The sequence below is a fragment of the Drosophila eugracilis genome, unplaced genomic scaffold, assembly GCF_018153835.1.
Source record: "Drosophila eugracilis isolate 14026-0451.02 unplaced genomic scaffold, ASM1815383v1 contig_2154, whole genome shotgun sequence".
In the NCBI taxonomy this organism is placed as follows: Eukaryota; Metazoa; Arthropoda; class Insecta; order Diptera; family Drosophilidae; genus Drosophila; species Drosophila eugracilis.
The window spans coordinates 12,646,789-12,662,039 of NW_024573038.1; the positions used below are offsets into that span (position 1 = coordinate 12,646,789).

The 15,251-nt window shown below is 41.1% G+C and overlaps 4 protein-coding genes across 10 annotated transcripts; 2 read left to right on the forward strand and 2 right to left on the reverse strand.

Annotated features, from left to right (window-relative positions):
* The first annotated feature begins 254 nt into the window (after positions 1-254).
* Positions 255-11,841, forward strand: LOC108104287 (centrosomal protein of 135 kDa). Of its 4 annotated transcripts, none has more exons than XM_041818159.1 (13): positions 255-424; positions 490-564; positions 904-1,030; positions 1,090-1,253; positions 1,334-2,724; positions 2,784-2,994; positions 3,061-3,176; positions 10,057-10,182; positions 10,331-10,484; positions 10,540-10,664; positions 10,741-11,008; positions 11,201-11,386; positions 11,528-11,841. In XM_041818159.1, the coding sequence occupies exons 1-13, from the start codon at positions 326-328 to the stop codon at positions 11,687-11,689; spliced, it is 3,204 nt and encodes a 1,067-aa protein (XP_041674093.1). In that variant the 5' UTR covers positions 255-325; the 3' UTR covers positions 11,690-11,841. The 4 variants fall into 4 exon arrangements, 3 of the variants coding, with proteins under 3 accessions (XP_041674093.1, XP_041674094.1, XP_017065747.2); XM_041818160.1 differs by having other exon boundaries at positions 10,558-10,664; positions 11,528-11,840; XM_017210258.2 differs by lacking the exons at positions 255-424; positions 490-564 and having other exon boundaries at positions 953-1,030; positions 1,090-1,242; positions 1,328-2,724; positions 10,558-10,664; positions 11,528-11,838.
* Positions 3,356-9,530, reverse strand: LOC108104289. 4 transcript variants are annotated; one of them, XM_017210261.2, is made up of 5 exons: positions 9,104-9,530; positions 8,270-8,371; positions 6,224-6,661; positions 4,478-4,815; positions 3,356-4,416 (listed from the first exon to the last, which is right to left on the reverse strand). In XM_017210261.2, exons 3-5 carry the CDS (start codon positions 6,652-6,654, stop codon positions 3,677-3,679), a joined length of 1,509 nt encoding a protein of 502 aa, XP_017065750.1. In that variant the 5' UTR covers positions 6,655-6,661; positions 8,270-8,371; positions 9,104-9,530; the 3' UTR covers positions 3,356-3,676. The 4 variants fall into 4 exon arrangements, with proteins under 4 accessions (XP_017065750.1, XP_017065752.1, XP_017065751.1 ...); XM_017210263.2 differs by lacking the exon at positions 8,270-8,371 and having other exon boundaries at positions 3,356-3,489; positions 3,744-4,416; positions 9,104-9,525; XM_017210262.1 differs by having other exon boundaries at positions 9,270-9,294.
* LOC108104290 (E3 ubiquitin-protein ligase RNF185) lies at positions 4,939-5,809 on the forward strand. Its single transcript, XM_017210264.2, has one exon. The coding sequence runs from the start codon at positions 4,967-4,969 to the stop codon at positions 5,633-5,635; it is 669 nt and encodes a 222-aa protein (XP_017065753.1). The 5' UTR covers positions 4,939-4,966; the 3' UTR covers positions 5,636-5,809.
* On the reverse strand, positions 11,761-15,232 carry LOC108104288. The gene is made up of 3 exons (XM_017210259.2): positions 15,071-15,232; positions 12,117-15,014; positions 11,761-12,037 (listed from the first exon to the last, which is right to left on the reverse strand). The coding sequence occupies exons 1-3, from the start codon at positions 15,090-15,092 to the stop codon at positions 11,850-11,852; spliced, it is 3,108 nt and encodes a 1,035-aa protein (XP_017065748.2). The 5' UTR covers positions 15,093-15,232; the 3' UTR covers positions 11,761-11,849.
* Positions 15,233-15,251: the final 19 nt, after the last annotated feature.

Consider the following 15,251-nt stretch of genomic DNA (forward strand, 5'->3'; position numbering starts at 1 on the left):
GTTATACCGTTATAAAGTTAACATATATCATGATTTTTAAAGACACTTACAGCTTATTTGAAAGACTGCGTATAACTATTTAAAAATACATCATACTAATGATAACGCTAACTACAAAAAAATATATAAACTAATAAAATTACAATTTGATTTAAATTTTAGTTTTAGCCAAGACTTCAACCATTTCAAATTGTATTTATAGAAAAAAGGGTATTTTTAAGCGATAGCATCACGGTCACACTGTTTCCATTTGTTTGACTCTTGGCGCATTACAATTTTTTTATTGCGTGTTAGAAAGTTTTAAAGGGAATATTAGTGCTCTTCCATGAATATTAACGATGGTGACTTTAAGGATCTACGATGCAAACTGGACATCATGGGTTTTACCCAGACACTGCCAGTTTTGGCCATTCCACTGGTTCAGGTAATGTAAATCTTTGGCTTTATTTAGATTTTTTACCATAACATTTTGTTTTTTTCATATTGCAGGCCATTTTTGGTGACCTGATCAAGACCACAGAATGTCTGAGGGATACGAAAAAGAAGGTGGCCGAGTTGCTGGAGGTGGGTGCACAATTAGGGGTTTAATTTTAACACACTGTATATTCTCTTGCCAATGAAGGGTACTTCAATTTTGACCAGTACCTAGCAATGACATTCTAATAGACCTCATAAAGGTTGTCTATATGATCATAATATTAAAAATTTGATCACTTATCATATTATTTCTATGTGAAATTTCCATATAAAGAAATCAAGAATATTAGTTGATTCGATCATATATTTGTTAATAACTGGAAGGATATATTCCGATCGGCTTGTTAAAAGTTCACTTCCTATATCATTTGTTGTGCTTTAATTGGTTGCTAAGCAATCCTTTCGTTGTGGCTTTCGTTTTGACAGGAAAAGACCTGTTGGGAGCTGGGTGTCGAACCATACAAGTGCGATAATTCTCGCCTGCTAGCCGAGTGTAATGAACTCCATCTGCAGTTTCTAGGGGACAGGGAGGACTACGAGCTGCGCCTGTGCGGTAAGTCCAAATCGATTCTAATTTGATATTTAACTTAGTTAACTTAATAAACTTTTTAGAGTCCGAGCGAAAAATCCGAAATCTGGAAACGGACAAGCAGCACTTACAGAGTCACAATGATGGATTACAAAACCAGCTGGACGCTTTGCTCACGAAGCAGATGGTTTCATCCACAATGGTCAAAAAAGTCTCAAGCGGAACTAGCCGTCAAAGTAGGTCAAAAGTGCATACTAGAGCTTACAGCTTACATTTCACTATCTTTTCAATTCATTTTTATTTCCTATTCTATCTTTTTAGCCAAAGAAACCCTTTATAACTACAGTGCGCTCCGGCAATGTACTGCCAGCTGTACTTGGCAGCAGCACTTCAGTTCTTAAATGCACCAAATGCAATGCTGGAGTATTCCAAAAGACCACCACAACTACCAAGGATGGTGTAACTGTCACGCAAACAAGTGGCCAAGAGGAGCTTGATAAATTGCAGAACGATCTGACGACAGCCGGAGAACAGCTGGAGTTTTATAAGCGTAAAGTGGAAGCCAGGAATCGGGAGATTTGTCGTCTTAATGATATGTTAGCAGGAGGTCGCCCGCCGGCAGCCTTGGCCAAGGATTGCTGCTACAAGGAGGTGGGCACCCTCTCCCAAGACATCGATCTATTACAGCGCGAAAAGAGCGATTTGATGTTGCAGGTTCGGGATTTCCAGGACAAAATGCACGATGCCATGCAGCGGGCTCTGGACTGTGAAGAAGACAAAAGGAAACTTCAAACTCAACTGGAAGAGCTAAAGGAAGCTGCTTTGCAGGTAGAACAGCAAGCAAATGCGGAGATTGATGCCAAGGAGTTAGAGCTTAGACATCTGCAATTGGAACTTAGGAAGAAGGGCAAAGATTACAGACTTGCCGGTGGTTTTGCATCCAACCAAAGTGATAAGCACAATCTTAATGAACGCTTGAATGTTTTAACCCGTCGCGAAGAGGAACTGGAGTCTACAAATGAAAAGCACAAGAAAAAATTACAGAAAATGCAGGCCAAGATCTTAGAACTGCAAAAGGAGCTCAAGGATCAGAACCAACATACCACCGTCACCCTGGATGAAGAGAAGATACGCCTATCATCAGAGAGAGACTTCTTTCAGAAGGAGTATTTGCGTCTGTTGGGCAAAACAGGTTCTGAATCGGAAATCGCCTTCTTGCAGGCACAAATCAAATCCAAGGATGAGGAATTAAAGGCACTGCGATCTGAATTGTTCCCTGGTGGGAAGCTCCAGTTTTCCCCGCAGAAGAGCGTTCAGTATGAGACACTGCCACCGGCAACAGCTTCCTCGAGTACCTCCACTGCCATTAGCAACCGAAGTGACTGCGTCCAAGCCGCCATTACAAGGGTCGAGCGTGAACGGGACTGTGCCAGGTCCGAGCTGGAACGTGTACGCTGCGAGCGTGATACCTTGAGGGAGAAGCAACTGTGCACCGTTCAACTTCATGCCGAAGAGCTTCAGGGTCTTCGTGTGCGTAACGAAGAACTTAACGATCGCCTGCGGCAAATGGAGCGAGATAATCGGGATCTTAACTCAGCTCGTGTGCCAACGGAAACGAATTTGGTACTGCTCAAGGAAGATTTGGTTCAGATGAGGCAGCGTCTGTCCTCAATGCAAGCTGAAATCGATCAGCTGAAGACGGAAAATGGTCAAATAACGTAAGTAAGATTGAGATATTGGTTCTAGCTATCTTATTTTTATATAATTTTATGGACAGCATGCTAAACGATCAAAATGAACGCATCATTGCGGATTATCAGACTAAACTTTTGATGGCTGAACGCCAACGACAGTCTGCGGATGTGAGAGCAAGCACCTTGGACTCCAGTAGAGAATCCAATCGCAACGAGGTTACCCAACTTCGCACGGATATCGGAGCTTTGCGGCAGACCTATATATCATTGGAACATGAGAAGGATACATTACTGGTAGCTGTTCGACTGAATCTATTTTTCTACATTTTTTTTGTAATACTTATTAAACTAATTCCTTAGCACCAATTGGATAGCAAAACAGAGCGGGTTTATAAACTTGAATACGAGCTTAAGGATTGCAAGGAAAAGCGCAACGCATTGGAGCACAGTGTCAAGGACCTGGAGGATCAAGTGCGGTGAGTTTGGAATTGGTATTATAGGCTAATTGAAGCTTTTAAGCTTCTTGATCGGGTGTAAGCCTTAATCGATTTTCTCAGTATTATGAAGTTAAAATTTCCATTTAACGTAACTTACCACTTCGTTGCCCTATAAAAACGAATCAATTTATTATTTAATTTTAAAATTTTCTTAAATATTTCATTTTTCACAATGTTTTATTTGCCTTATCGGGAGTTCTCTTAAATACAACTCGTACATAAGTCGATGTAATACATTCATGGCACAATCTCTTCCTATAGAACACGTTAACCGAATATTTCTAAAAACCACCTAAAAGAGAACAAAATGGTTAATTGAATAACAAGTGATCGTATCGATCGAATAACACTCAGCATGCAACACAAAAACACAAAGAAATAGGTGAGAATATATAAAGTTAGGTAGGTGATTAGGCATGCGGAAGAGGAATAGGAGTCTTCACAACCAGACAGAGAATAGCTTGAAGATTTGGGGGATTTTAGGTGGCCCCACCAAAGTGCAGATCATTGAGGAACTTTGAGTTGATTCGCTCGTTGGTTAAATACCTCGCCAGACTGACACTCGGAGCGCTGCAGTTGCTCATGCCGCGTTGATCCGCCGTCTCCGAGGGCGTATAACCCGGTCGGCATACACACTTCGCCCTGCTGGCATGAGCCAAAATTGTGGTGCCATTTGTAGTTTGCGATTTCAGTGGTTCCAACCATTGACCCGCACCACAAGGTCCTCGGCTATACAATTTGTGGCACTGCCCATTGATCTCCACCATTCCGGGTGTGGATTCACATATATTCTGCTCCTTATCCGTTCCCTCTCCGGAGCACTGTTGATCCAGGTTGGTGAGGACACCGGAACAACCACACATTCCATTGTAGGAGATGCCATCGATGGATGGCCTGGCGGTGAAGTCAAAGATCACCACTTGATGCAGGGCACAGGGGCCTTGAGATCCAATCCTGTAGCAGGAATCCTCCGCTGGGAAGTACAGACGATTCTTGCCGCAGAAGTTGCGCACACAACTGGTCCCGTTGACCAGGAATTCGTTGGAGCCACAAGGACCCCTGGTGTAAAGCCTATAGCAGAGGCCATCGCTCCAGGGTACATAGCCCTCTTTGCACTGGCACTGTGCTCGAGGCAAAAGCTGAAGAGTGCTGTCAGTTGTCTCCTGGACATCGTCGGGTATGCGAAAGATGTGTCCCGGTGGACAGGGACCGGGAGTATCTAGAAAACAGGCGATCATTATACTAGAGAAAGATATACAGTTTCAATAACCCAATCCTACCCAGCTCGTAGCACATTTGGTGCGGAGCATGATAGTGCGGCAAGTGCCGCTGGCAGTCGCATCGACCGCCGGGCAAGAAGATGTGACCCGGCGTCGAGCAGGGTCCTTTGGTATAGTGTTCATAGCAGGACTCCTCTGCCGGATAATAAAACGAAGACAATTCACCCTCATCCTCGCAACGGCACTCGGCCAAACCGTCCTCATTGCGAACTAAGAGTTTGCCACGACTGCAAGGACCCTTGGCGTGCTTCGCATAGCACTTGTTGTCCTTCGGCCAGAAGATCATGTCCTCCGGACAATGTAGTGGCCTCTTGCAGGTTCCCCAACGGTTGCCAGATCTGAAAAAGGATTACTCATGAAATATTTTACAATCCTAAACAATCTTCAAAAGCAAGTTGCAAGTCTTGGTTATGATCAAGATGAGAAACCTAAATTAGAAGAAAAGTAGGCTATGTCAAAATTGCCTGGAGTAGACACAAAACAGAAACTATGTCGGACGAGTTTTTCTCAAAAGGAATAGGTCAACTCGGGACAGTAATGCCAACAGAATCAGCAGCAGAATCAGCTGGAGTTAACACCCCTCATTCTTCAATGGGCGATAATCGTGACATTTCGGATCTTAAACCGGAAACGGGAACAGAAACTGGGTCCAGCTCCAAGAGTAAGGACATAGATGCCTCTATAGATGGCTCACTATACGATTGCAACATTTGCCTGGATACAGCTCAAAATGCAGTGGTCAGCATGTGTGGTCATTTGTTTTGCTGGCCATGTCTGCATCGGTGGCTGATTACTCGGCCCAATCCAAAACTGTGTCCCGTTTGTAAATCTTCCGTGGATAGGGATAAAGTCATTCCAGTGTACGGACGAAATAATACACGTCAAGAGGATCCAAGGGATATAACACCACCGCGTCCCACTGGACATCGCACAGAACCGGATGCGGATGTGCATCCTATCTTTCGACTTCATCGTGGCTTTCACATGACCTTTGGAATCGGAGCTCCCTTTGGTTTCATATCATCAACTCTGAACTTGGGTGAGCCCAGAAATGTTGTTCCTAATCGCAACATAGCTCAGTTCCAGAACGAAGAAACCATGTCGAAGTTCTTTCTCTATATGGCTTTTGTGTTTATTGGCTGGCTACTTTTTACTTAGCAAGTTCTTAACTAAACAATATAATCAAAATCATTCTCCAAATGAAGTGGTAAAATTAATCAGAAGATGGTTACATTTCAAATTACGTTCAGTGGAGTTTTGATAATTTAGAGAATTAACTTTTGAAAGATACTCATTAATGTAATCAAACTAATAAATGTGAAGCTAAATCGATACCATTTACTCTGTGTGGTATTCATCTTTTTAGGCAAACTCTTTCACAATGTAATATAAAATCTATAAAAATACTTTTTATAAGTGCAGAAAGAATCAAACTGCATTCAACAGTTTATAAAAAATCAAGATTGTGAAAGTAAAACCAGATCTAGAATAAGTTATGTCAGCAGGCATGAGTACGTAGGTGTATGTTCTTGAGAAGTTTTCAATTGACTTTCGTTATTATTATAAAAACCAGATTTTGCTTTCATTATTGGATAAGTGCACTAGAACTTTCTCTAAAAGTATGAGAAATGTTAAAACCCGTATTTCGCAGTTGAAATCAAAAGTTGTTTTTAACTTTACTACCCATAAACTTTTAAGAAGTGAAAATGAGAACAAAACAGGGTCAAAAACCAAACTTAAACTCACCTCTTGATCTGATCCGGCATGGGTTGAAAGTACTCCTCGGCTTGGCAGGGTCCCCGTTCGTATAGCTTATAGCAGACATTATTGGTCAGCGGACTAAGTGCAGTTCCTGGTGGACAACGGCACTCAGCTGCTGGAAGATCTTTCCGTTTGGCGCTCACAGCTGTGGGACTAAGTTCCATAGTTTCTGGACATGGATAGCCAAGGGTAAAGATCTTAAAGCACTTCTTCAGAGGGGCCCAGTATAAAAGTTGCCAGCCACCTGACATGGTGGCGCATGGATTTTTAGCGGGATCACTCCATGGAGGTGGCACAATGCCAGCTGCCACCTGCTGTGAATTTTGGCCAGTGGTCAGTAGTAGAAGCAGGGAGGTGAGAATGGAGCTGCCCGCCTGCAGAGCAGCCCAGCAGATGAGCACTTTGCGACGTCTCATATTGGGTCTGAAATCAAAAATGATTGATTACAGTGAAGATTCCTTGAATATTTAGCTATTAAAATGAGAAATTGATCTTAGTTTTTGTTTAACAATAAACTAGAGATAAAATTGGTTGTATCTTTAGAACATTTTTAGCTTCTTTTAGTTAATATTTATATTTATATTCCAATAATCAAAGAGAAATCAAAAGCTGCTTTGTGTAAACCTAACAAATTGTTAACAAGAAAAGATAATATTGTTTGTACTTTGTGGGCTCATTATTAACCGATTTGTATAATCAATTAGATATGGCACTTTTCAGGGTCATTTAATTCGTTTTGTTTACTTTTCAAATGAAGCATTGGCGGCGTTGTGTATTAACAGATAAAACATTCCCAAACTTGGTCATTAAATTAAATTAATTTCGAGGTAGAGAAGATGGAAAATAATTATGATTTCGTGGGTGGAAGCTCTCATTAAACCAGATGATGGATGACTTTTCCATTATCGCGGCTGCTGTTAAAAAATCAATTCACCAGCTGCAGCGGAGGGCTTTAGAGCGGGTCCAATTCGAATTAGCCAACCCTTTGGGGCAACTGATTATCATGTTGGCCGGATAGCACCGCAAAAAAAAAACGGCCAAAAACCCGAAAACCAAACCAAAACACTGAAAACCAGTAAACGGTTCGCGCGCGGTTAACCATGACCCAAATACCCATTTATCTTGACTTCTTTTCGCCTCAGCCGCCGACCGGTGGTCAGAAATCTTCTGCTCTTTCAGCTGCTGGTCATAATCAAAGGCGGGGTTATGCAACCGGCAGCAGCAGCAGCAGCAGCATGGAGATGATGAAACATGTGGCAGCAACACGATGGCAACAGCCAGCGAAGCGATCACACGCTGCCGCTGGACACGAAAGGTGCCACACTCTTGGGCGGTATAAGTTGCGTGATTTGTGGCTTGGACCGTACTTAGACCGCTCTGCTAACCGCCGCTGCTGCTGCAACTGGTTTTTTTTTTTGTACTGCGGCTTACATCAAGCCGGTCGTCGGGGTCTACGTCAGCGTTTGATTCTGGCTTTTAGGGGATTCTCCGGCCCATTTACTTCATTTTCTTCACACGATTTTGCACCTTTCGTAAGCTCTTTCTGTGTTAACACACAAAACTGGATTTAATTTGATCACTTTTATATAAATCAATTAAGCCGCTCTGGTTGGTTTTTACCTTTTACATTCGTTGCTCTAGTTTATATCTTTGACTGGCTTATGAGGTTGTTGAGTTGATTTCTTCAGCTAAAACCCTTTTTCTTGGGATTTTAATAATTACACTTGAACTGGGGTTTAAATTTAATTTTACTATTCTGATTTTCTTGGTATTCTTTAGATTTATAGGCACAACCTCCCTACAAAGTTGGTTTTGTTTTCATGTTTTAATGGGAACTTTCTTAGCTTTCCTGGAACTGTCATGCTCCATTTACTTTTTCAATTCACGTAAGCGTTTGCCCACTTTTTGTTGGCTCATAAACTTGATTTATTTCGTTAGGTGTTATAAACCTAATTAATTTAATAAATGAGTTCAAAATTGCATGTGAAACCCTTATCAATTATAAACCTAAATGTCGGTAAAAATTTGTACCTTTTCTTTTTTTTCACACTTTTTAGTTTTTTTTCACGTTTTTGCCTTACTTTAGGTTTTTATTGCTTTATTTTTATTCCGGTTTTGCTTCTATTGTTGGGCCTATTGGTTAAATTCAAATTATATTTTATTGTGATATTTCATTTATTGTGAGTTTACAGCCGCTCATTTTGTTGCTGTCTCCACTTTTTATTACGAATTTTTGTGTTGATTTACAATCTTCATTCAGGTTATTAAACTTTAAAGGCTTAAAGTCATAGGCTAGGCTATAAATGCTATTGAAAAACGTTTATTGGAGAGTAAAGAGGTATAAGTTGTAAAGTATCTATATCTATTACGTTATTATGAAGACCTAAACAAGTTTGGTGATTCCGTTGATTTAATAAAAACCAGTGCAGATCCATTTTATTGATAAATTATTAGCTATACTTTATAATTTCCTTGTTTAAGAGTTGCCTGCTATTAACTAAGCTTGATAATTGCAAGCAATTTAATAACTTTTCCAATTTCAAAATCAAAATCTGTAATTAAACAAATTCTTTGGGTTTGAGTTATAAATTTGTCCGATATGATGTGAAATATATAGCCATTTGTGGTAAGAATCAGGAAGAAGTATACATTGCATCCATCTTCCTATTCTTAGGTTGGGTTTTTTTATGATATTTTTAATATTAAACCATCACTCATCACTAAAACAGGTAAAAACCCTGACTGTATCTTCTAACAATGGGTCTACCCAGAACTAAATTCGAGCAAATTTTCTTGGTTTTTTCTTTCACATTGTATTTATTCTGGCTTTCTTGGGATTATCCCGCCCCTCATTTGCGATCGCACCTTTTGCAAGTTGGTTGTTATAATGACCAAAAACAGGTTGTCTGTGTCGAGAGGGCTCAATTTGTTTTGATTTGGTTTCAGCAATCACGCACAATAACAAAAACACAGATATTCGCAACACTTTTAAATTGAGACGATTCCCTAGGACAGAACCGACAAGACTGACCGCCAACAAATATCAACGAAGCCAAGCGATCGCGGCGAACCGTTCGCTTGGGCAGGTAACAAACGTCTGAGCCATGTCTCTGAGCCATGCTCTTGCCTGGCTGACATCCGCTCTTTCCAAAGGTGAGACACAGAGCCCAGTTTTGTGTAAATGTGTTAACCAAATGTGTTTGGCCAAAAAGGTAACAACGAAATGTCAGTGGTTGTCTGAGTATCAGTCTACTCAGCCACTCTCTTAGCCATCTTAGCTCTGCGTCAGCGGCAGTGACGGGTATTTGAACTTTGTTTAGCCTTAATGACTGACTGACGGACAACGATGGATACGGCTATGGCGATGGCGATGGCGACGCCAACGGCGACTTTGACTGCCTCTGTTGACTGCCGTGTGTTCTTGAGCTTCTGGCCAAGTGCGGATGTATGTGGCTACGTGCCTGGCATCGGTAGTTAATGCTAGATACTCCCATCCACTTATGCACTGCAATTCATCTTGATCTTGATTTCAAATTGTTTTAATCTTGAATTATGAATATTTAAGATAGATATGATCTTGAACATAATTTTATATAATTTAATTTAATTTAATTTTTAACTTAGTTTTATATTTAATAGCTTCTTCTTTTTTTTCTAGAAATTCTTGTTTGCCTTTAGACAACTTTTTCTTCAGTGTCTCTGTCAACTGACCCCCTCTTTATGGCCATCGTAAGAGGGTCAGGTTCTAGCAGGCAGTGGCATTGATTGCTCTACGCCTTAGCATTGATTCCAATTGATTTCCCTTCATTCCCTTCCAGAAAACTGGCCAACAGGAACCGGCAACGCGATTCAGAACTGACAGAGACCTCGACGGAAAGTAAAACGCTGCGGCAGCAGATTGTGGCACTCAAAGCCAGCCGCGATGAGGCAATTGCAGAGAATCGGTAAGCAAAAAAGTCATTAGCGTGTTGAAGATATCATAGAACTGCTTCCGCGCTGGGGCAAATCTTTTTTTCCCCCCTGATCATTAGCGATTTTTTCTCTATTTATTATAATTTACCAATGTACTCATATCATTTTGTTGCCCCACAGCCGGATGATGGACAAATTGAGTGATGCCCAAGTAGAGGCCAGGACGTTGCAGAACAAGCTGGCCGACTCTGAAAAGCAGGTGATTAATATGAAACAGCAGCTGCATAAGTACGTCCAGGAGGTAAAGAAGGCTGAGGATCTGCTAACACAGAAGGTAAGTTTATTTCTAAGATTAGATGTTAAGTCCAAGTACTGGAGTCGGCATACAGGTGTCCTCTAAATTAAAGGAAAAGGAGCGTGACGAAATGCTGGATCACTATCAGTGTCTAACCCAAGACCAAGCAACGCTAGAGGGGAATAACCAAAGTCTGGAGTGCGAGGCCATCGAGTTCAGGTGAGATTAGATTAAATCAAATTTAGCTTAGTAACAGTATTTAATTTTGTCCAATTTATTATTGTTCTTAACGCAGGCGGCAGATCTGTGAACTGGAGTGCGAGGTGCGCAGCCTGAGGGATGATCTACAGTGTCGCCAGTGTGCACTTGATGACATGGAAGTCCAATTGACTGCCGCCAGAGCCTCGATGAGATGTCTGGAACGGGAACTGGAAAGTGCCCGTGATGATATCCGTGTCCAGAAAGTGGATCTTGAGGCTCGTAAGGAGCTGTGTGATAAACTGGATGTGGAAAAGGGCAAGCTCAATGCGGAGCTGAATGAGGTCAACGAAATGCGTAAAAAGGTGAGCTTTAGCTCTGATCCTGATCAGTATCAGTATCTCTATCCTAGCTAGATCTATCTCTTCGCTGTAGTCTACTTCGCTTTCTAACAATACACTAACTAACTAGCCGTTAAAAATACGAAAGTGCTTGTGAGTAGCTTGAATCTATTGTGTCTATTTACTTGATAATACAAATTTAATATTATTTTCCAGCTTGAAAAACAATGCGAAAAACTACGCGAAGAGTTGCAGCAGAGCTTGGCTCTGAATCAGGTCACCACCGAAACCACTGATCTGATGTTGGGAAGATTGCACAACGATCAGCAGCGTCAGGATGACGATGATATTAGGGCCAAAAACGAAATGGACCGACTGCAACGTCAGCTCGAACAAACTTTGGTAAGCATTGCTTATGAAGGGTAACCAGCTTTTGTTTTCATGGGAAAACCAATTACTAATTGAGTCAAAGTTACACAATAATTTGTATTAAAGTACGACCACTATGAGTAACACTAAACCTTTTTTATTCTCCTCAAACAGAGCCTATTGCAGGAGGAGCGTGCTCGCTGTAGGCACCAGGAGAACTTGGCCAATGAATACGAACAACAGGCTCGTGATCTGCGTCGGAATCTCACCGAGCATCGTTATAATCAAGCTAGAACACGTGAAGTCAGTCCTCGAGTGCCATCAACGACGCTGTAATTATGTATTTAAAGAAAACCATTTACTTGTTTTAGTGTGTTAACTCAAATTTAATGTTCGGCTGGGAGATCTCGAAATTGTAAAAATATATTAAAGATTGTAAAAACGAAATAAAAAATTTGTTGTAACGCCCGGCGCGAATCTCTCAGGTCAATGACTCCTAACAAATGAAGCCACCTTTTTTTTGGCACATTTCGGCCAGGGTGATATAAGTCTGGTACATACAGGGACAAGCATTGAACGGAGGCATCCGATTATGATCGGCCAGGGGCTGTGCCTCATCACAACTATCGAAGTCATCATAACAGGTGGACTCGATGCAAGTGTTATTCCCGGAGCTACTAGATCCTGGAAAGAGAATATGTATTAATTATATATAATATATAACTTTTTGAATGAAATTTTAAAAATATTATTAAATACTTACTACTAGTATTATCGGTCGCCTCTTCGTTGTCCACCATATGATATTTGACGGCTCGATCCCAATCGATAAGACTCTGACAATTTTCCTTTACATGTTGCTCCTCGGTTAGTTCCCCACAATCGTCTTCGAAAGTAACTGTTCGTGTGCGCTTTTCACAGACGGTCTTCAAAACTGGAACGTCTTCATCTTCAATAGGGTGATAATGTCTTGGGGAAGAAATGCACGACCTTGATGAACGCTGATTGTAAGTCCGGTGATGATTATTCGCCAGCTCCTTTTCATATCGGTCGCATTCAGGCCGAGTCTCTACATATCTTGACGAAATTTTATCAACACAACTTCCGTAGTCTGTAGGGAAATCCATACTACAGTCATCACTGTCATCCTCGAAATGACCATCCTTACTATGTTTGTGATTTCTCCGCCGAGTATTGTAAGATTCCTGACTAACAGATCGTTGATTATGATCATATTGCCCGGAATCCGGGTAAAATTGGGAACAAAATGAATGATCTTTAACGGGATAGTTTCTACTTGGCGATGTCTTACTATCGTATGTTTTCATAGATCTAGTTGGACTATGAGATTGGCTTTGTGACCTAGGACTGTGCTGGCTAACTTGGGTGCTTTGAAGGTCTCGTGGAATACGCTGTGTGTAGGAAACATCCTTTGGCGGTCTATACGATGGCTGTTTGGGATAATATTGATCACAATCTAAAGCTTCGTGTTCACTCTTTTCATAGACATGGCCATAACCGGATCTGTGACTTGCATCATTATCCTGTTGCTCGAATTTCTTAAGAGAAGGCGCCTTCATTTGTTGCATATTCCTTGAAGATTGGAAGCTAGGAGAATTTGGTGAGTTATAACGAGGTTTTTCACTAGCCGGGGAAACATTATCGTAATGTTCATTTTTAATTATAGTTTCTGCACTGGATACATGGGATGAAAATATCGAAGGAGAATTTATTATTCGGGTTGGAGTTGGTAAAGGTGAATCCACACGTTCTCTGTAATGTTCCTGCCCCAGGCAAACTTGAGCAGCCTTTTCTATCATAGGTCGCGTATCCGTTTGAGTAGGTCTCTCTTCCCGACAAAGATTCTCCGTCTGTGTGTTCCTGGCTTCCCTTAGGACCTGCCTAACTGAGGAAGCCTTTTGATATTGCGGATCCTTCGTTCTTACTTGCCTATCGCCATTTGGAATCGTTTTCGCAAAGTCCTGTTCCTTGGAGTACTCTCGCTTGATTTCCTGCTTTACCAACTTACTACCTTTATCCATTGATCTCAAGGATTGCGGGGAATGCATGCGACTTGCCGTTGGATTGGTATAGTTCCAAGAAGCCAAAGGTCTGAAATCGTCGCAATATCTTCTATTTTCTCGCTGCTTAAGATGAAAGCTGTAATCCCCGTCTTCACTTATACAATTGTCATCGTCTGGACTTTTCTCTTCATAACATTGATGAGGACTACTTATCGGTTTGTAATGAAGAGCGTTTTCATAGTAGAGACATTCATCAGTAAGTCCTTGAGCCTCAAGATTATTATCGCAAAAGCAATGATCTTCGTCAGAAATTTCATCTGAGTTGCACATTGGCAGATCCTTAATCCTGTCTGAATCAGAGCAAGGAGCTGAATCAACAGGTTTTATAGTAGGTTTTCCATCTATTTCCCTCTTAATATCCTTTTCACATGGCATCCTTGTGTATGTCGGATTTGACCCCAGAGGCCCTTCAAGATCACTAATACAATTCTCCTTCTTATATAGATTCAAATAATCTTCGTACATGCGGGTCTTCTTTTCATCCGCTTGCTCTTCGCTACAAAGCATGGATGGATCTGCCTCATTTTTTATATCTTTTGATGAAACAAAATCACTTGCTATCAAATTTTCAGTTTTTATTTTAGTTTTGTGACGATCCACTAAAGACGTCTGCTCTTTTTTGACTTTTGGTAACTTTACAGGAATCTTTTCAGGCTTAATGGGTGTAGTTTCCTCCTTTGCCTTACATTCCAATTTTTTATTTGATTTCTCATTCCTAGCTAGATTTTTCTTATCGCAAAATCTGGATCGATTCGAGCTCTCCTTTTGACACTTTGGTGATAAACCACGCTCAGTCATATTGGAACACCGATGCCGACAAATATCATCGGTATTTAGATCGGTCACCATTCTTCTGTTTGTTTGACGCGGACAAATACTATAGGGAAAATCAAATGGCGTACCCTGAATAGGTGATATATCTCCGTCGATGCCACTGCAAGGGTTGAACTGTTGACAACATCCTGCCATGTTGCAATTGCAGGAGCCATTACAGGCGCAATAACAATTTCCACAGTTATTTTGGTACATATTAGGATAGTTCTGATAGCAGGTTCTAAAGCAATAACAACATCCTCCACTGGCTCTTTTGTCGACTTCTAAGGTTTTCATTTCCAGTTCTGGTGAATTCTTGACTGCAATAGTACGACATTTCGGCCCTTTGTGTTTCTGAGCAGAAATAGGACATCTGTTGGAGTCCGGGGGACTGATTTTAGTTTGATTTGCTTTTAAGCTCTGCCCCCAGGTCATGTCCTTTGCCTTTGTCATCTCCGTACTTTCTAATCTGGGCCTAGTGTCCTTGCGTTTGAGTATGTGATTGCGATAGTGTTTCATTTTATCTATCTCATGTTCGATTTTCCGATATAAGACATCTACCTGTGCGCGGGTTCGCTGAATTTTCTCAAAGTCCAGTGAGGAGGAAGAGTCCGCTGCTTCCGTCTTTTTGGTTGTAGGACCAGAAACTCCAACCGCTTGACGGCGGTAGAGTTCCTTAACCTTTTTCGTTTTGTCCTTGATGTAGATCCGTTGGCATCCCACGATCGAGACGCGATCCTGTCGTTCCAGTACAATGCTGCGACCTGTTAGATGTTTATTTTATGAATTTTTCGACAACTTTTCAATGGTTTGCCTATACCTTTCCTTTTTTTATTCTCCATAAGCTTTTAGGCGATTGAACATCAATAAATTTATAGAAAATATATTTTCTGTGCTTTCAACAGTAGCTTCCTTTGATGTTTATGGCTGTGCTTTCCGATTAAAACCAAAACTTGTTCTTATTTATAAGCCATCTAATCCTATCTCTTTCTTAATAACGA

What these genes read in the sequence shown, in the direction of transcription:
- LOC108104287 (XM_041818159.1), top strand. Translation starts at nt 326, where the DNA reads ATGAATATTAACGATGGTGACTTTAAGGATCTACGATGCAAACTGGAC. An exon ending in ACGGAAAATGGTCAAATAAC is followed by an intron (nt 2,725 to 2,783) that starts GTAAGTAAGATT and finishes TTTTATGGACAG; the next exon opens with CATGCTAAACGATCAAAATG. An exon ending in GAGGCAATTGCAGAGAATCG is followed by an intron (nt 10,183 to 10,330) that starts GTAAGCAAAAAA and finishes GTTGCCCCACAG; the next exon opens with CCGGATGATGGACAAATTGA.
- LOC108104289 (XM_017210261.2), bottom strand. Translation starts at nt 6,654, where the DNA reads ATGAGACGTCGCAAAGTGCTCATCTGCTGGGCTGCTCTGCAGGCGGGC. An exon ending in ATGCCGGATCAGATCAAGAG is followed by an intron (nt 4,816 to 6,223) that starts GTGAGTTTAAGT and finishes ATCCTTTTTCAG; the next exon opens with ATCTGGCAACCGTTGGGGAA. An exon ending in CCAAATGTGCTACGAGCTGG is followed by an intron (nt 4,417 to 4,477) that starts GTAGGATTGGGT and finishes CCTGTTTTCTAG; the next exon opens with ATACTCCCGGTCCCTGTCCA.
- LOC108104290 (XM_017210264.2), top strand. Translation starts at nt 4,967, where the DNA reads ATGTCGGACGAGTTTTTCTCAAAAGGAATAGGTCAACTCGGGACAGTA.
- LOC108104288 (XM_017210259.2), bottom strand. Translation starts at nt 15,092, where the DNA reads ATGGAGAATAAAAAAAGGAAAG. An exon ending in GGAGAATAAAAAAAGGAAAG is followed by an intron (nt 15,015 to 15,070) that starts GTATAGGCAAAC and finishes AACATCTAACAG; the next exon opens with GTCGCAGCATTGTACTGGAA. An exon ending in GGCGACCGATAATACTAGTA is followed by an intron (nt 12,038 to 12,116) that starts GTAAGTATTTAA and finishes TTCTCTTTCCAG; the next exon opens with GATCTAGTAGCTCCGGGAAT.